We start from the raw sequence: 24,848 nt of genomic DNA, 5'->3' as shown, positions 1-24,848 counted from the left end.
TTATTAACCCTCACCGGACATGACTGTGTAGACCACTTGGCTCTTGTTCACACTCCTAGATGTTGCAGCAGAATCTGCGCCTTTCTTTTCCATCCTGTAGTATAATCCATCATTGTGCTCCTCTTTCTAGGACACATGGTACGAGTTCCGGGTCCTGGCCGTTATGCAGGATCTCATCAGTGAGCCCAGTAACATTGCCGGGGTGTCCAGTACAGGTACGGGCCATACGAGCCCACAAAAGTGTGACAAGCACTGCCATCATCCGTACAACTGCAGAGGCTCCTCTCTCCTGGATGCGCAGCAGGGCTCTCATTTTTCTGTCCTTTGCTCTTTCCCCCTCCAGACCTCGGACTGTCCTTTGTGATGAAACATAGTAACATAGTTAGTAAGGCCGAAAAAAGCCATTTGTCCATCCAGTTCAGCCTTTATTCTGTCAGAATAAATCCCCAGATCTACGTCTTTCTAAAGAACTAATAACTGAGAGGCTGTGTGCACACGTTATGGATTTTTCGCTATAAAAACGCGATAAAACCTCGAGAAAAAAACGCTCACATTAAGCATCCTATCAACAGAATGCAATCTGCATTTTGTATGCACATGCTGCATTTTTTTCTTGAGCGGAAACGCATTCCAGAAAAAAGCATCATGTTCATTAATTTGCGGAATTGCGGGGATTCCGCACACATAGGAATGCATTGATCCGCTTACTTCCCGCATGTTTCTATGCCCACCATGCGGGAAGTAAGCGGATCATGTGCGGATGGTACCCAGGGTGGAGGAGAGGAGACTCCTCAACGGACTGTTCAAAAAAAAAAAATTAAAATAGTGATTTACTCACCTTCCGGAGTCCTCCCGCCTTTTAGCGGTGCGTGCAGCGGCTTCCGTTCCCAGGGATGCTTTGTGCGAAGGACCTGGGATGACGTCGCGATCACGTGACCGTGACTTCATCCCAGGTCCTTCGCGCAAAGCATCCCTGGGAACGGAAGCCGCTGCACCACTGAGGAGATTAGGGGCCATCGGAAGGTGAGAATAACCATATTTTTATTTTTTTAATAATTTACATTAGATCTTTTTACTATTGATGCTGCATAGGCCGCCTCAATAGTAAAAAGTTAGTCACACTTGTCAAACCCTATGTTTCACAAGTGTGACCAACGTGTCAATCAGTTTTCCAAGCTATGCTACAGATTGCTTGGAAAACGCTAGTGTTTAGCGGGAATACGCATGCCAATTCCCCATGCAATATACCCACGGCAGGAGGTGCAGAATTGCTGCGGAAATTTCCGCGGCAGTTCTGCAACGTGTGCACTTAGCCTAAAGAATCCTCTTCTATGTTAGTGGAAAAACCTCCTGCAGACGCAGAGAATGCTCCCTTGTGACCGTCGCCTTCCTTGGTATAAACAGATCCTCAGCGAGATATTTGTATTGTCCCCTTATATACTTATACATGGTTATTAGATCGCCGCCTCACTCGTGTTTTTTTTTCTAGACTAAATAATCCTAATTTTGCTAATCTCTCTGGGTATTGTAGTTCCCCCATCTCCTTTATTAATTTTGTTGCCCTCCTTTGTACTCGCTCTAGTTCCATTATATCCTTCCTGAGCACCGGTGCCCAAAACTGGACACAGTACTCCATGTGCGGTCTAACTAGGGATTTGTACAGAGGCAGTATAATGTTCTCATCATGTGTATATTTGCTTTCTGCTTTCAGATGTCTTTCCATCCCCAGAACTGAGTGATGAAGGTTTTGCTCGTCCCGTCCTCGCTGGAATAGTCGCTACCATCTGCTTCTTGGCTGCCGCCATTTTATTTAGCACATTGGCGGCTTGTGTGGTGAACAGACAGAGAAAACGGAAACTGAAGAAAAAGAAAGGTGAGTGGAGAATAGAAAGCTATGAGGAGAGAGGACACTGAGTACAGGAGCTTACAGTCTATGAGGAGAGAGGACGCTGAGCACAGGAGCTTACAGTCTATGAGGAGAGAGGACACTGAGCACAGGAGCTTACAATCTATGAGGAGAGGAGGACACTGAGCACAGGAGCTTACAGTCTATGAGGAGAGAGGACGCTGAGCACAGGAGCTTACAATGTATGAGGAGAGAGGACACTGAGCACAGGAGCTTACAATCTATGAGGAGAGGAGGACACTGAGCACAGGGGCTTACAATCTATGAGGAGAGAGGACACTGAGCACAGGAGCTTACAGTCTATGAGGAGAGGACACTGAGCACAGGAGCTTACAATCTATGAGGAGAGGAGGACACTGAGCACAGGAGCTTACAATCTATGAGGAGAGGAGGACACTGAGCACAGGAGCTTACAGTCTATGAGGAGAGGAGGACACTGAGCACAGGAGCTTACAATCTATGAGGAGAGGAGGACACTGAGCACAGGAGCTTACAGTCTATGAGGAGAGGACGCTGAGCACAGGAGCTTACAATCTATGAGGAGAGAGGACACTGAGTACAGGAGCTTACAATCTATGAGGAGAGGAGGACACTGAGCACAGGAGCTTACAATCTATGAGGAGAGGACACTGAGCACAGGAGCTTACAATCTATGAGGAGAGGAGGACACTGAGCACAGGAGCTTACAGTCTATGAGGAGGGGAGGACACTGAGCACAGGAGCTTACAGTCTATGAGGAGAGGACACTGAGCACAGGAGCTTACAATCTATGAGGAGAGAGGACACTGAGCACAGGAGCTTACAATCTATGAGGAGAGGACACTGAGCACAGGAGCTTACAGTCTATGAGGAGAGGAGGACACTGAGCACAGGAGCTTACAATCTGAGGAGAGAGGACACTGAGCACAGGAGCTTACAATCTATGAGGAGAGAGGACACTGAGTACAGGAGCTTACAATCTATGAGGAGAGGAGGACACTGAGCACAGGAGCTTACAGTCTATGAGGAGAGGAGGACACTGAGCACAGGAGCTTACAGTCTATGAGGAGAGGAGGACACTGAGCACAGGAGCTTACAATCTATGAGGAGAGGAGGACACTGAGCACAGGAGCTTACAGTCTATGAGGAGAGGAGGACACTGAGCACAGGAGCTTACAATCTATGAGGAGAGGAGGACACTGAGCACAGGAGCTTACAATCTATGAGGAGAGGAGGACACTGAGCACAGGAGCTTACAATCTATGAGGAGAGAGGACACTGAGCACAGGAGCTTACAATCTATGAGGAGAGGAGGACACTGAGCACAGGAGCTTACAGTCTATGAGGAGAGGAGGACACTGAGCACAGGAGCTTACAATCTATGAGGAGAGGAGGACACTGAGCACAGGAGCTTACAGTCTATGAGGAGAGGAGGACACTGAGCACAGGAGCTTACAATCTATGAGGAGAGAGGACACTGAGCACAGGAGCTTACAATCTATGAGGAGAGGACACTGAGCACAGGAGCTTACAATCTATGAGGAGAGGACACTGAGTACAGGAGCTTACAGTCTATGAGGAGAGGAGGACACTGAGCACAGGAGCTTACAATCTATGAGGAGAGGAGGACACTGAGCACAGGAGCTTACAATCTATGAGGAGAGAGGACACTGAGCACAGGAGCTTACAATCTATGAGGAGAGGACACTGAGCACAGGAGCTTACAATCTATGAGGAGAGGACACTGAGCACAGGAGCTTACAATCTATGAGGAGAGGACACTGAGTACAGGAGCTTACAGTCTATGAGGAGAGGACACTGAGCACAGGAGCTTACAATCTATGAGGAGAGGAGGACACTGAGCACAGGAGCTTACAGTCTATGAGGAGAGGAGGACACTGAGCACAGGAGCTTACAGTCTATGAGGAGAGAGGACGCTGAGCACAGGAGCTTACAGTCTATGAGGAGTGTAGGACACTGAGCACAGGAGCTTACAATCTATGAGGAGAGGAGGACACTGAGCACAGGAGCTTACAGTCTATGAGGAGTGTAGGACACTGAGCACAGGAGCTTACAATCTATGAGGAGAGAGGACACTGAGCACATGAGCTTACAATCTATGAGGAGAGAGGACACTGAGTACAGGAGCTTACAATCTATGAGGAGAGAGGACACTGAGCACAGGAGCTTACAATCTATGAGGAGAGGAGGACACTGAGCACAGGAGCTTACAGTCTATGAGGAGAGAGGACACTGAGTACAGGAGCTTACAGTCTATGAGGAGAGAGGACACTGAGTACAGGAGCTTACAGTCTATGAGGAGAGAGGACACTGAGTACAGGAGCTTACAGTCTATGAGGAGAGAGGACGCTGAGTACAGGAGCTTACAGTCTATGAGGAGAGAGGACACTGAGCACAGGAGCTTACAGTCTGAGGAGAGGAGGACACTGAGTACAGGAGCTTACAATCTATGAGGAGAGAGGACACTGAGTACAGGAGCTTACAGTCTATGAGGAGAGAGGACGCTGAGCACAGGAGCTTACAATCTATGAGGAGAGGAGGACACTGAGCACAGGAGCTTACAATCTATGAGGAGAGGAGGACACTGAGCACAGGAGCTTACAGTCTATGAGGAGAGAGGACACTGAGTACAGGAGCTTACAGTCTATGAGGAGAGAGGACACTGAGTACAGGAGCTTACAGTCTATGAGGAGAGAGGACACTGAGTACAGGAGCTTACAGTCTATGAGGAGAGAGGACGCTGAGTACAGGAGCTTACAGTCTATGAGGAGAGAGGACACTGAGCACAGGAGCTTACAGTCTGAGGAGAGGAGGACACTGAGTACAGGAGCTTACAATCTATGAGGAGAGAGGACACTGAGTACAGGAGCTTACAATCTATGAGGAGAGGACACTGAGCACAGGAGCTTACAATCTATGAGGAGAGGACACTGAGTACAGGAGCTTACAGTCTATGAGGAGAGAGGACGCTGAGCACAGGAGCTTACAGTCTATGAGGAGAGAGGACACTGAGCACAGGAGCTTACAGTCTATGAGGAGAGAGGACACTGAGCACAGGAGCTTACAATCTATGAGGAGAGGAGGACACTGAGCACAGGAGCTTACAGTCTATGAGGAGAGGAGGACACTGAGCACAGGAGCTTACAATCTATGAGGAGAGGAGGACACTGAGCACAGGAGCTTACAGTCTATGAGGAGAGAGGACACTGAGCACAGGAGCTTACAGTCTGAGGAGAGGAGGACACTGAGCACAGGAGCTTACAATCTATGAGGAGAGGACACTGAGCATAGGAGCTTACAATCTATGAGGAGAGGACACTGAGCACAGGAGCTTACAATCTATGAGGAGAGGACGCTGAGCACAGGAGCTTACAATCTATGAGGAGAGGAGGACACTGAGTACAGGAGCTTACAATCTATGAGGAGAGGACACTGAGCACAGGAGCTTACAATCTATGAGGAGAGAGGACACTGAGCACAGGAGCTTACAGTCTATGAGGAGAGGACACTGAGCACAGGAGCTTACAGTCTATGAGGAGAGGAGGACACTGAGCACAGGAGCTTACAGTCTATGAGGAGAGGAGGACACTGAGCACAGGAGCTTACAGTCTATGAGGAGAGAGGACACTGAGCACAGGAGCTTACAGTCTGAGGAGAGGAGGACACTGAGCACAGGAGCTTACAATCTATGAGGAGAGAGGACACTGAGCACAGGAGCTTACAATCTATGAGGAGAGGACACTGAGCATAGGAGCTTACAATCTATGAGGAGAGGACACTGAGCACAGGAGCTTACAATCTATGAGGAGAGGACGCTGAGCACAGGAGCTTACAATCTATGAGGAGAGGAGGACACTGAGTACAGGAGCTTACAATCTATGAGGAGAGGACACTGAGCACAGGAGCTTACAATCTATGAGGAGAGAGGACACTGAGCACAGGAGCTTACAATCTATGAGGAGAGGACACTGAGCACAGGAGCTTACAGTCTATGAGGAGAGGAGGACACTGAGCACAGGAGCTTACAGTCTATGAGGAGAGGAGGACACTGAGCACAGGAGCTTACAGTCTATGAGGAGAGAGGACACTGAGCACAGGAGCTTACAGTCTATGAGGAGAGGACACTGAGCACAGGAGCTTACAGTCTATGAGGAGAGGACACTGAGTACAGGAGCTTACAATCTATGAGGAGAGAGGACACTGAGCACAGGAGCTTACAGTCTATGAGGAGAGAGGACACTGAGCACAGGAGCTTACAATCTATGAGGAGAGGACACTGAGCACAGGAGCTTACAATCTATGAGGAGAGGACACTGAGTACAGGAGCTTACAGTCTATGAGGAGAGGAGGACACTGAGCACAGGAGCTTACAGTCTATGAGGAGAGGAGGACACTGAGCACAGGAGCTTACAATCTATGAGGAGAGAGGACACTGAGTACAGGAGCTTACAGTCTATGAGGAGAGGAGGACACTGAGCACAGGAGCTTACAGTCTATGAGGAGAGGAGGACACTGAGCACAGGAGCTTACAATCTATGAGGAGAGGACACTGAGCACAGGAGCTTACAATCTATGAGGAGAGAGGACACTGAGTACAGGAGCTTACAATCTGAGGAGAGAGGACGCTGAGCACAGGAGCTTACAGTCTATGAGGAGAGGACACTGAGCACAGGAGCTTACAGTCTATGAGGAGAGGAGGACACTGAGCACAGGAGCTTACAATCTATGAGGAGAGGACACTGAGCACAGGAGCTTACAATCTATGAGGAGAGAGGACACTGAGTACAGGAGCTTACAATCTGAGGAGAGAGGACGCTGAGCACAGGAGCTTACAGTCTATGAGGAGAGAGGACACTGAGCACAGGAGCTTACAGTCTATGAGGAGAGGAGGACGTTGAGCACAGGAGCTTACAATCTATGAGGAGAGGAGGACACTGAGCACAGGAGCTTACAATCTATGAGGAGAGGAGGACACTGAGCACAGGAGCTTACAATCTATGAGGAGAGGAGGACACTGAGCACAGGAGCTTACAATCTATGAGGAGAGAGGACACTGAGCACAGGAGCTTACAATCTATGAGGAGAGAGGACACTGAGCACAGGAGCTTACAATCTATGAGGAGAGGACACTGAGCACAGGAGCTTACAATCTATGAGGAGAGGACACTGAGTACAGGAGCTTACAGTCTATGAGGAGAGGAGGACACTGAGCACAGGAGCTTACAGTCTATGAGGAGAGGAGGACACTGAGCACAGGAGCTTACAGTCTATGAGGAGAGAGGACACTGAGCACAGGAGCTTACAATCTATGAGGAGAGGAGGACACTGAGCACAGGAGCTTACAGTCTATGAGGAGTGTAGGACACTGAGCACAGGAGCTTACAATCTATGAGGAGAGGAGGACACTGAGCACAGGAGCTTACAATCTATGAGGAGAGGACACTGAGCACATGAGCTTACAATCTATGAGGAGAGGACACTGAGTACAGGAGCTTACAGTCTATGAGGAGAGGAGGACACTGAGCACAGGAGCTTACAGTCTATGAGGAGAGGAGGACACTGAGCACAGGAGCTTACAGTCTATGAGGAGAGAGGACACTGAGCACAGGAGCTTACAATCTATGAGGAGAGGAGGACACTGAGCACAGGAGCTTACAGTCTATGAGGAGTGTAGGACACTGAGCACAGGAGCTTACAATCTATGAGGAGAGGAGGACACTGAGCACAGGAGCTTACAATCTATGAGGAGAGAGGACACTGAGCACATGAGCTTACAATCTATGAGGAGAGAGGACACTGAGTACAGGAGCTTACAATCTATGAGGAGAGGAGGACACTGAGCACAGGAGCTTACAATCTATGAGGAGAGGAGGACACTGAGCACAGGAGCTTACAGTCTATGAGGAGAGAGGACACTGAGTACAGGAGCTTACAGTCTATGAGGAGAGAGGACACTGAGTACAGGAGCTTACAGTCTATGAGGAGAGAGGACACTGAGTACAGGAGCTTACAGTCTATGAGGAGAGAGGACGCTGAGTACAGGAGCTTACAGTCTATGAGGAGAGAGGACACTGAGCACAGGAGCTTACAATCTATGAGGAGAGGAGGACACTGAGCACAGGAGCTTACAATCTATGAGGAGAGGAGGACACTGAGCACAGGAGCTTACAGTCTATGAGGAGAGAGGACACTGAGTACAGGAGCTTACAGTCTATGAGGAGAGAGGACACTGAGTACAGGAGCTTACAGTCTATGAGGAGAGAGGACACTGAGTACAGGAGCTTACAGTCTATGAGGAGAGAGGACGCTGAGTACAGGAGCTTACAGTCTATGAGGAGAGAGGACACTGAGCACAGGAGCTTACAGTCTGAGGAGAGGAGGACACTGAGTACAGGAGCTTACAATCTATGAGGAGAGAGGACACTGAGTACAGGAGCTTACAATCTATGAGGAGAGGACACTGAGCACAGGAGCTTACAATCTATGAGGAGAGGACACTGAGTACAGGAGCTTACAGTCTATGAGGAGAGAGGACGCTGAGCACAGGAGCTTACAGTCTATGAGGAGAGAGGACACTGAGCACAGGAGCTTACAATCTATGAGGAGAGGACACTGAGCACAGGAGCTTACAATCTATGAGGAGAGGAGGACACTGAGCACAGGAGCTTACAGTCTATGAGGAGAGGAGGACACTGAGCACAGGAGCTTACAATCTATGAGGAGAGGAGGACACTGAGCACAGGAGCTTACAATCTATGAGGAGAGAGGACACTGAGCACAGGAGCTTACAATCTATGAGGAGAGGACACTGAGCATAGGAGCTTACAATCTATGAGGAGAGGACACTGAGCACAGGAGCTTACAATCTATGAGGAGAGGACGCTGAGCACAGGAGCTTACAATCTATGAGGAGAGGAGGACACTGAGTACAGGAGCTTACAATCTATGAGGAGAGGACACTGAGCACAGGAGCTTACAATCTATGAGGAGAGAGGACACTGAGCACAGGAGCTTACAGTCTATGAGGAGAGGACACTGAGCACAGGAGCTTACAGTCTATGAGGAGAGGAGGACACTGAGCACAGGAGCTTACAGTCTATGAGGAGAGGAGGACACTGAGCACAGGAGCTTACAGTCTATGAGGAGAGAGGACACTGAGCACAGGAGCTTACAGTCTGAGGAGAGGAGGACACTGAGCACAGGAGCTTACAATCTATGAGGAGAGAGGACACTGAGCACAGGAGCTTACAATCTATGAGGAGAGGACACTGAGCACAGGAGCTTACAATCTATGAGGAGAGGACACTGAGCACAGGAGCTTACAATCTATGAGGAGAGGACGCTGAGCACAGGAGCTTACAATCTATGAGGAGAGGAGGACACTGAGTACAGGAGCTTACAATCTATGAGGAGAGGACACTGAGCACAGGAGCTTACAATCTATGAGGAGAGAGGACACTGAGCACAGGAGCTTACAATCTATGAGGAGAGGACACTGAGCACAGGAGCTTACAGTCTATGAGGAGAGGAGGACACTGAGCACAGGAGCTTACAGTCTATGAGGAGAGGAGGACACTGAGCACAGGAGCTTACAATCTATGAGGAGAGGACACTGAGCACAGGAGCTTACAATCTATGAGGAGAGAGGACACTGAGCACAGGAGCTTACAGTCTATGAGGAGAGGACACTGAGCACAGGAGCTTACAGTCTATGAGGAGAGGACACTGAGCACAGGAGCTTACAGTCTATGAGGAGAGGAGGACACTGAGCACAGGAGCTTACAGTCTATGAGGAGAGGAGGACACTGAGCACAGGAGCTTACAATCTATGAGGAGAGGACACTGAGCACAGGAGCTTACAATCTATGAGGAGAGAGGACGCTGAGCACAGGAGCTTACAATCTATGAGGAGAGGACACTGAGCACAGGAGCTTACAGTCTATGAGGAGAGGACACTGAGTACAGGAGCTTACAATCTATGAGGAGAGAGGACACTGAGCACAGGAGCTTACAGTCTATGAGGAGAGAGGACACTGAGCACAGGAGCTTACAATCTATGAGGAGAGGACACTGAGCACAGGAGCTTACAATCTATGAGGAGAGAGGACACTGAGTACAGGAGCTTACAATCTGAGGAGAGAGGACGCTGAGCACAGGAGCTTACAGTCTATGAGGAGAGGACACTGAGCACAGGAGCTTACAGTCTATGAGGAGAGGACACTGAGCACAGGAGCTTACAGTCTATGAGGAGAGGAGGACACTGAGCACAGGAGCTTACAATCTATGAGGAGAGGACACTGAGCACAGGAGCTTACAGTCTATGAGGAGAGGAGGACGTTGAGCACAGGAGCTTACAGTCTATGAGGAGAGAGGACACTGAGTACAGGAGCTTACAGTCTATGAGGAGAGGAGGACGTTGAGCACAGGAGCTTACAATCTATGAGGAGAGAGGACACTGAGCACAGGAGCTTACAATCTATGAGGAGAGGACACTGAGCACAGGAGCTTACAATCTATGAGGAGAGGACACTGAGCACAGGAGCTTACAATCTATGAGGAGAGGACACTGAGCACAGGAGCTTACAGTCTATGAGGAGAGGACACTGAGTACAGGAGCTTACAGTCTATGAGGAGAGGAGGACACTGAGCATAGGAGCTTACAGTCTATGAGGAGAGGAGGACACTGAGCACAGGAGCTTACAATCTATGAGGAGAGAGGACACTGAGCACAGGAGCTTACAATCTATGAGGAGAGAGGACACTGAGCACAGGAGTTTACAATCTATGAGGAGAGAGGACACTGAGCACAGGAGTTTACAATCTATGAGGAGAGAGGACACTGAGCACAGGAGCTTACAGTCTATGAGGAGAGGAGGACACTGAGCACAGGAGCTTACAATCTATGAGGAGAGAGGACACTGAGCACAGGAGCTTACAGTCTATGAGGAGAGGACACTGAGCACAGGAGCTTACAATCTGAGGAGAGGACACTGAGCACAGGAGCTTACAATCTATGAGGAGAGGACGCTGAGCACAGGAGCTTACAATCTATGAGGAGAGGAGGACACTGAGTACAGGAGCTTACAATCTATGAGGAGAGGACGCTGAGCACAGGAGCTTACAATCTATGAGGAGAGAGGACACTGAGCACAGGAGCTTACAATCTATGAGGAGAGGAGGACACTGAGCACAGGAGCTTACAGTCTATGAGGAGAGAGGACACTGAGCACAGGAGCTTAAAGTCTATGAGGAGAGGACACTGAGTACAGGAGCTTACAATCTATGAGGAGAGGACACTGAGCACAGGAGCTTACAATCTATGAGGAGAGAGGACACTGAGCACAGGAGCTTACAGTCTATGAGGAGAGAGGACACTGAGCACAGGAGCTTAAAGTCTATGAGGAGAGGACACTGAGTACAGGAGCTTACAATCTATGAGGAGAGGACACTGAGTACAGGAGCTTACAATCTATGAGGAGAGGAGGACACTGAGCACAGGAGCTTACAATCTATGAGGAGAGAGGACACTGAGCACAGGAGCTTACAATCTATGAGGAGAGGACACTGAGCACAGGAGCTTACAGTCTATGAGGAGAGGAGGACACTGAGCACAGGAGCTTAAAGTCTATGAGGAGAGGACACTGAGTACAGGAGCTTACAATCTATGAGGAGAGGACACTGAGTACAGGAGCTTACAGTCTATGAGGAGAGGACACTGAGCACAGGAGCTTACAATCTATGAGGAGAGGAGGACACTGAGCACAGGAGCTTACAATCTATGAGGAGAGAGGACACTGAGCACAGGAGCTTACAATCTATGAGGAGAGGACACTGAGCACAGGAGCTTACAATCTATGAGGAGAGGACACTGAGCACAGGAGCTTACAATCTATGAGGAGAGGACACTGAGCACAGGAGCTTACAATCTATGAGGAGAGGACACTGAGCACAGGAGCTTACAATCTATGAGGAGAGGAGGACACTGAGCACAGGAGCTTACAATCTATGAGGAGAGGACACTGAGCACAGGAGCTTACAATCTATGAGGAGAGAGGACGCTGAGCACAGGAGCTTACAATCTATGAGGAGAGAGGACACTGAGTACAGGAGCTTACAGTCTATGAGGAGAGGACACTGAGCACAGGAGCTTACAATCTATGAGGAGAGGAGGACACTGAGCACAGGAGCTTACAATCTATGAGGAGAGGAGGACACTGAGCACAGGAGCTTACAATCTATGAGGAGAGGACACTGAGCACAGGAGCTTACAATCTATGAGGAGAGGAGGACACTGAGCACAGGAGCTTACAATCTATGAGGAGAGAGGACACTGAGCACAGGAGCTTACAATCTATGAGGAGAGAGGACACTGAGCACAGGAGCTTACAATCTATGAGGAGAGAGGACACTGAGCACAGGAGCTTACAATCTATGAGGAGAGGAGGACGCTGAGCACAGGAGCTTACAATCTATGAGGAGAGAGGACGCTGAGCACAGGAGCTTACAATCTATGAGGAGAGAGGACACTGAGTACAGGAGCTTACAATCTATGAGGAGAGGACACTGAGCACAGGAGCTTACAATCTATGAGGAGAGGAGGACACTGAGCACAGGAGCTTACAATCTATGAGGAGAGAGGACACTGAGCACAGGAGCTTACAATCTATGAGGAGAGAGGACACTGAGCACAGGAGCTTACAATCTATGAGGAGAGGACACTGAGCACAGGAGCTTACAATCTATGAGGAGAGAGGACGCTGAGCACAGGAGCTTACAATCTATGAGGAGAGGAGGACACTGAGCACAGGAGCTTACAGTCTATGAGGAGAGGACACTGAGCACAGGAGCTTACAATCTATGAGGAGAGGAGGACACTGAGCACAGGAGCTTACAGTCTGAGGAGAGGAGGACACTGAGCACAGGAGCTTACAATCTATGAGGAGAGGACACTGAGCACAGGAGCTTACAATCTATGAGGAGAGGACGACACTGGGCACAGGAGCTTACAGTCTATGAGGAGAGAGGACACTGAGCACAGGAGCTTACAATCTATGAGGAGAGAGGACACTGAGCACAGGAGCTTACAATCTATGAGGAGAGAGGACACTGAGCACAGGAGCTTACAGTCTATGAGGAGAGAGGACACTGAGCACAGGAGCTTACAGTCTATGAGGAGAGAGGACACTGAGCACAGGAGCTTACAATCTATGAGGAGAGGAGGACACTGAGCACAGGAGCTTACAATCTATGAGGAGAGGAGGACACTGAGCACAGGAGCTTACAGTCTATGAGGAGAGGACACTGAGCACAGGAGCTTACAATCTATGAGGAGAGGAGGACACTGAGCACAGGAGCTTACAGTCTGAGGAGAGGAGGACACTGAGCACAGGAGCTTACAATCTATGAGGAGAGGACACTGAGCACAGGAGCTTACAATCTATGAGGAGAGGACGACACTGGGCACAGGAGCTTACAGTCTATGAGGAGAGAGGACACTGAGCACAGGAGCTTACAATCTATGAGGAGAGAGGACACTGAGCACAGGAGCTTACAATCTATGAGGAGAGAGGACACTGAGCACAGGAGCTTACAGTCTATGAGGAGAGAGGACACTGAGCACAGGAGCTTACAGTCTATGAGGAGAGAGGACACTGAGCACAGGAGCTTACAATCTATGAGGAGAGAGGACACTGAGCACAGGAGCTTACAATCTATGAGGAGAGAGGACACTGAGCACAGGAGCTTACAGTCTATGAGGAGAGGAGGACACTGAGCACAGGAGCTTACAATCTATGAGGAGAGAGGACACTGAGCACAGGAGCTTACAATCTATGAGGAGAGGACACTGAGCACAGGAGCTTACAGTCTATGAGGAGAGGAGGACACTGAGCACAGGAGCTTACAATCTATGAGGAGAGGACACTGAGCACAGGAGCTTACAATCTATGAGGAGAGAGGACACTGAGCACAGGAGCTTACAATCTATGAGGAGAGAGGACACTGAGCACAGGAGCTTACAATCTATGAGGAGAGGAGGACACTGAGCACAGGAGCTTACAGTCTGAGGAGAGGAGGATACTGAGCACAGGAGCTTACAGTCTATGAGGAGAGGACACTGAGTTCAGGAGCTTACAGTCTATGAGGAGAGGACACTGAGCACAGGAGCTTACAATCTATGAGGAGAGGACGCTGAGCACAGGAGCTTACAGTCTATGAGGAGAGAGGACGCTGAGCACAGGAGCTTACAATCTATGAGGAGAGAGGACGCTGAGCACAGGAGCTTACAATCTATGAGGAGAGAGGACACTGAGCACAGGAGCTTACAATCTATGAGGAGAGGACACTGAGCACAGGAGCTTACAATCTATGAGGAGAGGACACTGAGCACAGGAGCTTACAGTCTATGAGGAGAGGACACTGAGCACAGGAGCTTACAATCTATGAGGAGAGGAGGACACTGAGCACAGGAGCTTACAGTCTATGAGGAGAGGACACTGAGCACAGGAGCTTACAATCTATGAGGAGAGGACGCTGAGCACAGGAGCTTACAATCTATGAGGAGAGGACACTGAGCACAGGAGCTTACAATCTATGAGGAGAGGAGGACACTGAGCACAGGAGCTTACAATCTATGAGGAGAGGAGGACACTGAGCACAGGAGCTTACAATCTATGAGGAGAGGAGGACACTGAGCACAGGAGCTTACAATCTATGAGGAGAGAGGACACTGAGCACAGGAGCTTACAATCTATGAGGAGAGAGGACACTGAGCACAGGAGCTTACAATCTATGAGGAGAGGACACTGAGCACAGGAGCTTACAATCTATGAGGAGAGGACACTGAGTACAGGAGCTTACAGTCTATGAGGAGAGGAGGACACTGAGCACAGGAGCTTACAGTCTATGAGGAGAGGAGGACACTGAGCACAGGAGCTTACAGTCTATGAGGAGAGAGGACACTGAGCACAGGAGCTTACAATCTATGAGGAGAGGAGGACACTGAGCACAGGAGCTTACAGTCTATGAGGAGTGTAGGACACTGAGCACAGGAGCTTACAATCTATGAGGAGAGAGGACACTGAGCACATGAGCTTACAATCTATGAGGAGAGAGGACACTGAGTACAGGAGCTTACAATCTATGAGGAGAGGAGGACACTGAGCACAGGAGCTTACAATCTATGAGGAGAGGAGGACACTGAGCACAGGAGCTTACAGTCTATGAGGAGAGAGGACACTGAGTACAGGAGCTTACAGTCTATGAGGAGAGAGGACACTGAGTACAGGAGCTTACAGTCTATGAGGAGAGAGGACACTGAGTACAGGAGCTTACAGTCTATGAGGAGAGAGGACGCTGAGTACAGGAGCTTACAGTCTATGAGGAGAGAGGACACTGAGCACAGGAGCTTACAATCTATGAGGAGAGGAGGACACTGAGCACAGGAGCTTACAATCTATGAGGAGAGGAGGACACTGAGCACAGGAGCTTACAGTCTATGAGGAGAGAGGACACTGAGTACAGGAGCTTACAGTCTATGAGGAGAGAGGACACTGAGTACAGGAGCTTACAGTCTATGAGGAGAGAGGACACTGAGTACAGGAGCTTACAGTCTATGAGGAGAGAGGACGCTGAGTACAGGAGCTTACAGTCTATGAGGAGAGAGGACACTGAGCACAGGAGCTTACAGTCTGAGGAGAGGAGGACACTGAGTACAGGAGCTTACAATCTATGAGGAGAGAGGACACTGAGTACAGGAGCTTACAATCTATGAGGAGAGGACACTGAGCACAGGAGCTTACAATCTATGAGGAGAGGACACTGAGTACAGGAGCTTACAGTCTATGAGGAGAGAGGACGCTGAGCACAGGAGCTTACAGTCTATGAGGAGAGAGGACACTGAGCACAGGAGCTTACAATCTATGAGGAGAGGACACTGAGCACAGGAGCTTACAATCTATGAGGAGAGGAGGACACTGAGCACAGGAGCTTACAGTCTATGAGGAGAGGAGGACACTGAGCACAGGAGCTTACAATCTATGAGGAGAGGAGGACACTGAGCACAGGAGCTTACAATCTATGAGGAGAGAGGACACTGAGCACAGGAGCTTACAATCTATGAGGAGAGGACACTGAGCATAGGAGCTTACAATCTATGAGGAGAGGACACTGAGCACAGGAGCTTACAATCTATGAGGAGAGGACGCTGAGCACAGGAGCTTACAATCTATGAGGAGAGAGGACACTGAGCACAGGAGCTTACAGTCTATGAGGAGAGGAGGACACTGAGCACAGGAGCTTACAGTCTATGAGGAGAGGAGGACACTGAGCACAGGAGCTTACAGTCTATGAGGAGAGAGGACACTGAGCACAGGAGCTTACAGTCTGAGGAGAGGAGGACACTGAGCACAGGAGCTTACAATCTATGAGGAGAGAGGACACTGAGCACAGGAGCTTACAATCTATGAGGAGAGGACACTGAGCATAGGAGCTTACAATCTATGAGGAGAGGACACTGAGCACAGGAGCTTACAATCTATGAGGAGAGGACGCTGAGCACAGGAGCTTACAATCTATGAGGAGAGGAGGACACTGAGTACAGGAGCTTACAATCTATGAGGAGAGGACACTGAGCACAGGAGCTTACAATCTATGAGGAGAGAGGACACTGAGCACAGGAGCTTACAATCTATGAGGAGAGGACACTGAGCACAGGAGCTTACAGTCTATGAGGAGAGGAGGACACTGAGCACAGGAGCTTACAGTCTATGAGGAGAGGAGGACACTGAGCACAGGAGCTTACAATCTATGAGGAGAGGACACTGAGCACAGGAGCTTACAATCTATGAGGAGAGAGGACACTGAGCACAGGAGCTTACAGTCTATGAGGAGAGGACACTGAGCACAGGAGCTTACAGTCTATGAGGAGAGGACACTGAGCACAGGAGCTTACAGTCTATGAGGAGAGGAGGACACTGAGCACAGGAGCTTACAGTCTATGAGGAGAGGAGGACACTGAGCACAGGAGCTTACAATCTATGAGGAGAGGACACTGAGCACAGGAGCTTACAATCTATGAGGAGAGAGGACGCTGAGCACAGGAGCTTACAATCTATGAGGAGAGGACACTGAGCACAGGAGCTTACAGTCTATGAGGAGAGGACACTGAGTACAGGAGCTTACAATCTATGAGGAGAGAGGACACTGAGCACAGGAGCTTACAGTCTATGAGGAGAGAGGACACTGAGCACAGGAGCTTACAATCTATGAGGAGAGGACACTGAGCACAGGAGCTTACAATCTATGAGGAGAGAGGACACTGAGTACAGGAGCTTACAATCTGAGGAGAGAGGACGCTGAGCACAGGAGCTTACAGTCTATGAGGAGAGGACACTGAGCACAGGAGCTTACAGTCTATGAGGAGAGGACACTGAGCACAGGAGCTTACAGTCTATGAGGAGAGGAGGACACTGAGCACAGGAGCTTACAATCTATGAGGAGAGGACACTGAGCACAGGAGCTTACAGTCTATGAGGAGAGGAGGACGTTGAGCACAGGAGCTTACAGTCTATGAGGAGAGAGGACACTGAGTACAGGAGCTTACAGTCTATGAGGAGAGGAGGACGTTGAGCACAGGAGCTTACAATCTATGAGGAGAGAGGACACTGAGCACAGGAGCTTACAATCTATGAGGAGAGGACACTGAGCACAGGAGCTTACAATCTATGAGGAGAGGACACTGAGCACAGGAGCTTACAATCTATGAGGAGAGGACACTGAGCACAGGAGCTTACAGTCTATGAGGAGAGGACACTGAGTACAGGAGCTTACAGTCTATGAGGAGAGGAGGACACTGAGCATAGGAGCTTACAGTCTATGAGGAGAGGAGGACACTGAGCACAGGAGCTTACAATCTATGAGGAGAGAGGACACTGAGCACAGGAGCTTACAATCTATGAGGAGAGAGGACACTGAGCACAGGAGTTTACAATCTATGAGGAGAGAGGACACTGAGCACAGGAGTTTACAATCTATGAGGAGAGAGGACACTGAGCACAGGAGCTTACAGTCTATGAGGAGAGGAGGACACTGAGCACAGGAGCTTACAATCTATGAGGAGAGAGGACACTGAGCACAGGAGCTTACAGTCTATGAGGAGAGGACACTGAGCACAGGAGCTTACAATCTGAGGAGAGGACACTGAGCACAGGAGCTTACAATCTATGAGGAGAGGACGCTGAGCACAGGAGCTTACAATCTATGAGGAGAGGAGGACACTGAGTACAGGAGCTTACAATCTATGAGGAGAGGACGCTGAGCACAGGAGCTTACAATCTATGAGGAGAGAGGACACTGAGCACAGGAGCTTACAATCTATGAGGAGAGGAGGACACTGAGCACAGGAGCTTACAGTCTATGAGGAGAGAGGACACTGAGCACAGGAGCTTAAAGTCTATGAGGAGAGGACACTGAGTACAGGAGCTTACAATCTATGAGGAGAGGACACTGAGCACAGGAGCTTACAATCTATGAGGAGAGAGGACACTGAGCACAGGAGCTTACAGTCTATGAGGAGAGAGGACACTGAGCACAGGAGCTTAAAGTCTATGAGGAGAGGACACTGAGTACAGGAGCTTACAATCTATGAGGAGAGGACACTGAGTACAGGAGCTTACAATCTATGAGGAGAGGAGGACACTGAGCACAGGAGCTTACAATCTATGAGGAGAGAGGACACTGAGCACAGGAGCTTACAATCTATGAGGAGAGAGGACACTGAGCACAGGAGCTTACAATCTATGAGGAGAGGACACTGAGTACAGGAGCTTACAGTCTATGAGGAGAGGACACTGAGCACAGGAGCTTACAATCTATGAGGAGAGGAGGACACTGAGCACAGGAGCTTACAATCTATGAGGAGAGAGGACACTGAGCACAGGAGCTTACAATCTATGAGGAGAGGACACTGAGCACAGGAGCTTACAATCTATGAGGAGAGGACACTGAGCACAGGAGCTTACAATCTATGAGGAGAGGACACTGAGCACAGGAGCTTACAATCTATGAGGAGAGGACACTGAGCACAGGAGCTTACAGTCTATGAGGAGAGGAGGACACTGAGCACAGGAGCTTACAATCTATGAGGAGAGGACACTGAGCACAGGAGCTTACAATCTATGAGGAGAGGAGGACACTGAGCACAGGAGCTTACAATCTATGAGGAGAGGACACTGAGCACAGGAGCTTACAATCTATGAGGAGAGAGGACGCTGAGCACAGGAGCTTACAATCTATGAGGAGAGAGGACACTGAGTACAGGAGCTTACAGTCTATGAGGAGAGAGGACACTGAGCACAGGAGCTTACAATCTATGAGGAGAGGAGGACACTGAGCACAGGAGCTTACAATCTATGAGGAGAGGAGGACACTGAGCACAGGAGCTTACAATCTATGAGGAGAGGACACTGAGCACAGGAGCTTACAATCTATGAGGAGAGGAGGACACTGAGCACAGGAGCTTACAATCTATGAGGAGAGAGGACACTGAGCACAGGAGCTTACAATCTATGAGGAGAGAGGACACTGAGCACAGGAGCTTACAATCTATGAGGAGAGAGGACACTGAGCACAGGAGCTTACAATCTATGAGGAGAGGAGGACGCTGAGCACAGGAGCTTACAATCTATGAGGAGAGAGGACGCTGAGCACAGGAGCTTACAATCTATGAGGAGAGAGGACACTGAGTACAGGAGCTTACAATCTATGAGGAGAGGACACTGAGCACAGGAGCTTACAATCTATGAGGAGAGGAGGACACTGAGCACAGGAGCTTACAATCTATGAGGAGAGAGGACACTGAGCACAGGAGCTTACAATCTATGAGGAGAGAGGACACTGAGCACAGGAGCTTACAATCTATGAGGAGAGGACACTGAGCACAGGAGCTTACAATCTATGAGGAGAGAGGACGCTGAGCACAGGAGCTTACAATCTATGAGGAGAGGAGGACACTGAGCACAGGAGCTTACAGTCTATGAGGAGAGGACACTGAGCACAGGAGCTTACAATCTATGAGGAGAGGAGGACACTGAGCACAGGAGCTTACAGTCTGAGGAGAGGAGGACACTGAGCACAGGAGCTTACAATCTATGAGGAGAGGACACTGAGCACAGGAGCTTACAATCTATGAGGAGAGGACGACACTGGGCACAGGAGCTTACAGTCTATGAGGAGAGAGGACACTGAGCACAGGAGCTTACAATCTATGAGGAGAGAGGACACTGAGCACAGGAGCTTACAATCTATGAGGAGAGAGGACACTGAGCACAGGAGCTTACAGTCTATGAGGAGAGAGGACACTGAGCACAGGAGCTTACAGTCTATGAGGAGAGAGGACACTGAGCACAGGAGCTTACAATCTATGAGGAGAGGAGGACACTGAGCACAGGAGCTTACAATCTATGAGGAGAGGAGGACACTGAGCACAGGAGCTTACAGTCTATGAGGAGAGGACACTGAGCACAGGAGCTTACAATCTATGAGGAGAGGAGGACACTGAGCACAGGAGCTTACAGTCTGAGGAGAGGAGGACACTGAGCACAGGAGCTTACAATCTATGAGGAGAGGACACTGAGCACAGGAGCTTACAATCTATGAGGAGAGGACGACACTGGGCACAGGAGCTTACAGTCTATGAGGAGAGAGGACACTGAGCACAGGAGCTTACAATCTATGAGGAGAGAGGACACTGAGCACAGGAGCTTACAGTCTATGAGGAGAGAGGACACTGAGCACAGGAGCTTACAGTCTATGAGGAGAGAGGACACTGAGCACAGGAGCTTACAATCTATGAGGAGAGAGGACACTGAGCACAGGAGCTTACAATCTATGAGGAGAGAGGACACTGAGCACAGGAGCTTACAGTCTATGAGGAGAGGAGGACACTGAGCACAGGAGCTTACAATCTATGAGGAGAGAGGACACTGAGCACAGGAGCTTACAATCTATGAGGAGAGGACACTGAGCACAGGAGCTTACAGTCTATGAGGAGAGGAGGACACTGAGCACAGGAGCTTACAATCTATGAGGAGAGGACACTGAGCACAGGAGCTTACAATCTATGAGGAGAGAGGACACTGAGCACAGGAGCTTACAATCTATGAGGAGAGAGGACACTGAGCACAGGAGCTTACAATCTATGAGGAGAGGAGGACACTGAGCACAGGAGCTTACAGTCTGAGGAGAGGAGGATACTGAGCACAGGAGCTTACAGTCTATGAGGAGAGGACACTGAGTTCAGGAGCTTACAGTCTATGAGGAGAGGACACTGAGCACAGGAGCTTACAATCTATGAGGAGAGGACGCTGAGCACAGGAGCTTACAGTCTATGAGGAGAGAGGACGCTGAGCACAGGAGCTTACAATCTATGAGGAGAGAGGACGCTGAGCACAGGAGCTTACAATCTATGAGGAGAGAGGACACTGAGCACAGGAGCTTACAATCTATGAGGAGAGGACACTGAGCACAGGAGCTTACAATCTATGAGGAGAGGACACTGAGCACAGGAGCTTACAGTCTATGAGGAGAGGACACTGAGCACAGGAGCTTACAATCTATGAGGAGAGGAGGACACTGAGCACAGGAGCTTACAGTCTATGAGGAGAGGACACTGAGCACAGGAGCTTACAATCTATGAGGAGAGGACGCTGAGCACAGGAGCTTACAATCTATGAGGAGAGGACACTGAGCACAGGAGCTTACAATCTATGAGGAGAGGAGGACACTGAGCACAGGAGCTTACAGTCTATGAGGAGAGGACACTGAGCACAGGAGCTTACAATCTATGAGGAGAGGACACTGAGCACAGGAGCTTACAATCTATGAGGAGAGGACACTGAGCACAGGAGCTTACAATCTATGAGGAGAGGACACTGAGCACAGGAGCTTACAATCTATGAGGAGAGGACACTGAGCACAGGAGCTTACAATCTATGAGGAGAGGACACTGAGCACAGGAGCTTACAATCTATGAGGAGAGGACACTGAGCACAGGAGCTTACAATCTATGAGGAGAGGACGCTGAGCACAGGAGCTTACAATCTATGAGGAGAGGACACTGAGCACAGGAGCTTACAATCTATGAGGAGAGGAGGACACTGAGCACAGGAGCTTACAGTCTGAGGAGAGGAGGATACTGAGCACAGGAGCTTACAATCTATGAGGAGAGAGGACACTGAGCACAGGAGCTTACAATCTATGAGGAGAGGACGCTGAGCACAGGAGCTTACAATGTATGAGGAGAGGAGGACACTGAGCACAGGAGCTTACAATCTATGAGGAGAGGAGGACACTGAGCACAGGAGCTTACAATCTATGAGGAGAGGACACTGAGCACAGGAGCTTACAATCTATGAGGAGAGAGGACACTGAGCACAGGAGCTTACAATCTGAGGAGAGGAGGACACTGAGCACAGGAGCTTACAATCTATGAGGAGAGGAGGACACTGAGCACAGGAGCTTACAATCTATGAGGAGAGGAGGACACTGAGCACAGGAGCTTACAATCTATGAGGAGAGGACACTGAGCACAGGAGCTTACAATCTATGAGGAGAGAGGACACTGAGCACAGGAGCTTACAATCTGAGGAGAGGAGGACACTGAGCACAGGAGCTTACAGTCTATGAGGAGAGGAGGACACTGAGCACAGGAGCTTACAATCTATGAGGAGAGGAGGACACTGAGCACAGGAGCTTACAATCTATGAGGAGAGGAGGACACTGAGCACAGGAGCTTACAATCTATGAGGAGAGGAGGACACTGAGCACAGGAGCTTACAATCTATGAGGAGAGAGGACACTGAGCACAGGAGCTTACAATCTATGTAGCAAAGCTATTTGCATCTGAAATATTAGAACAAGGACTAACTGGTGATACAGTAAATTTAAGTATAAATTTTATATATCAAAAAAGTACAAGTCCATGTATTACAGTAACAAAGCACCAAGACCGTGCAGATGTATCAGGGTCAACCATTGGGAGTGAAAGAGTCAAAGATTAAATGCATACAAATCAATAAGTGCACAAACAGGTGGTAAGTTCCAATTAGGTAACAGAAGCGTCTAGCAGACAATAATACAATCGTAAGTAGTAGCAGAGAGTGGCACTTACCAACAGTGTGGACCAATGCAGTGGTGACCCCGGGCCGGAGGTCAGCCCCCTATGTGCGTTTCCCTGGCACACAACCCCACTTTCTCAAGGGGATACATACTGGTATTACATAAGGACCTTCAAATATCCCCGGTAATAAGTCACATGGTCACAATCGACCAATTGAGATGGCGCACTCAGCGCATGTGTGTTGTACCTGGCGGGTCCTGCAACCGCAGCACAGGACGTCATGTGTTACAGCGCACGCACAGGGAGTGACATAAAGTTGCCTGGCTGCACACAGGACAAGCTAGCAACATCGCGCATGCGCACAGCCAAATCGTTCCCAAAGACTGGTGATGCATTCCAGAAGGTAGATAAAAATGTCCTAACAGTACTATGACAGTCATGGGGCATAGCCGGACAATGATGAAATGCACATGGGAACCAAGAACATACATGCGAGAAAGCATATGCCATATAACAAATAATAAACCTATCCCAATGTACATCAGTATATGGCAATGACGGGCCACATTTCGAGTCATTGCTGCTTCTTGGCTGTAACATTTTCTGTCGATACTGCTGGGGGAGTTTAAGTTGTAGCACGAGAAGGAGGTCGTAGTGCATGTTAGAGGTCACTGGAAATAATATGAATAACAGAAAACAAAAATCATGAGTGAAAAAATGTAAAACTAAAAACATCCTGAAGGTGTTAAGGATGGGCATTCAGAACCATGGAGGTAATAGATTCATTATAAAAAGGAAGCGAAACTCAAGGATTTGTTCAATCCCTTAGGGACCATAGTATCCAGTGTAAGGCCGACTATCCGCCTGGTCTCCATCTGGGCAAGTAGCTTTTTGTTGTTGCCACATCTGATACCCATCTGAAGGCAAACGATCCCCCTAACCCTAAATGTTTTAGTGTCAGAATCCTGATGGAATTTGAAGTGATGGAAGATTGTTTTTAATTCAGAAGGATCAGATGCTGTCTTGGCCTCACCAATGTTTCGCACATGTTCACGTACCCACACCCTGAGCTCCCTAGTGGTAAGTCCAACATATATCCTGGAGCAGCCATATGTGGCATAATGACATTAGTGCTGCCACAGGATATACGCTGGTGGATATCAAAGTGGCGGGTGCCATTAGAGGAAACAAAGGTGCAGCAGCGCAGGACATTGGCCATGGAATAGAACCCGGGATAGGGCCTCGTGTACCAAAAGGTTTACTGGGAGCCGGAACGCAATGGCTCCTAACCAGGAGGTCATTTAAATTTTTTGATCTTCTTTTAGTCAATAAAGGGAATTTGCCCAAAGAGGCACCCAGGGGAGGGCTCTGCTGTAAGGATAGCCCAATGTTTGGCTAAGATTTTTTAGCATATTAAACCATTCATGGTTGCAGGTGGAGATGAACCGTATCTGTCCATCGCCAACAACACTATTACGACCCATGGTAGAATGTGAGACTACTACGTGGGGTTTTTCTGGCTCTATCATAACCACGCCTGATGCACCTACGAATGTAGCCACGGGCCTCATAACGAGAGCTCAAGTCCAAGTCCTGTGCCTCCAATTTAACATCAGAAGAGCAGATCTGTCTCATCTTGAGGAACTGTCCGACATCTGTCTGGATTCAACAATTGGGGTCAACCTCCAGAGAGAGATGTAGGAAATGAATTCTCGTATCATCAAAAGCATAAGTCAGTCGAATATTCGATGAATTACTATTGAGATGTATCACAAACTCCTCGAGCTGATGCACCGTCCAATCCCACAACAACAAAATATCAACGAT

At 49.2% G+C, this 24,848-nt stretch overlaps 1 protein-coding gene across 4 annotated transcripts in view; it reads left to right on the top strand.

Annotated features, from left to right (window-relative positions):
* The window catches only part of IGSF9B (immunoglobulin superfamily member 9B), a 195,517-nt gene that overhangs the window by 130,183 nt on the left and 40,486 nt on the right, over positions 1–24,848 (top strand). For all 4 annotated transcript variants that reach the window (XR_011315543.1, XM_069742378.1, XM_069742377.1 and 1 more), the window contains exons 15-16: positions 131–215; positions 1,712–1,873. Coding sequence is in view for 3 of the 4 variants with exons in the window: in XM_069742378.1 (XP_069598479.1) it covers positions 131–215; positions 1,712–1,873 (247 nt within the window). In the remaining variant the exon portion in view is untranslated. The remainder of the gene's footprint in view (positions 1–130; positions 216–1,711; positions 1,874–24,848) is intronic.

Source organism: Ranitomeya imitator, chromosome 10 (genome assembly GCF_032444005.1).
Source record: "Ranitomeya imitator isolate aRanImi1 chromosome 10, aRanImi1.pri, whole genome shotgun sequence".
Lineage (NCBI taxonomy): Eukaryota > Metazoa > Chordata > Amphibia > Anura > Dendrobatidae > Ranitomeya > Ranitomeya imitator.
This window is presented reverse-complemented; position numbering and strand designations above follow the sequence as displayed.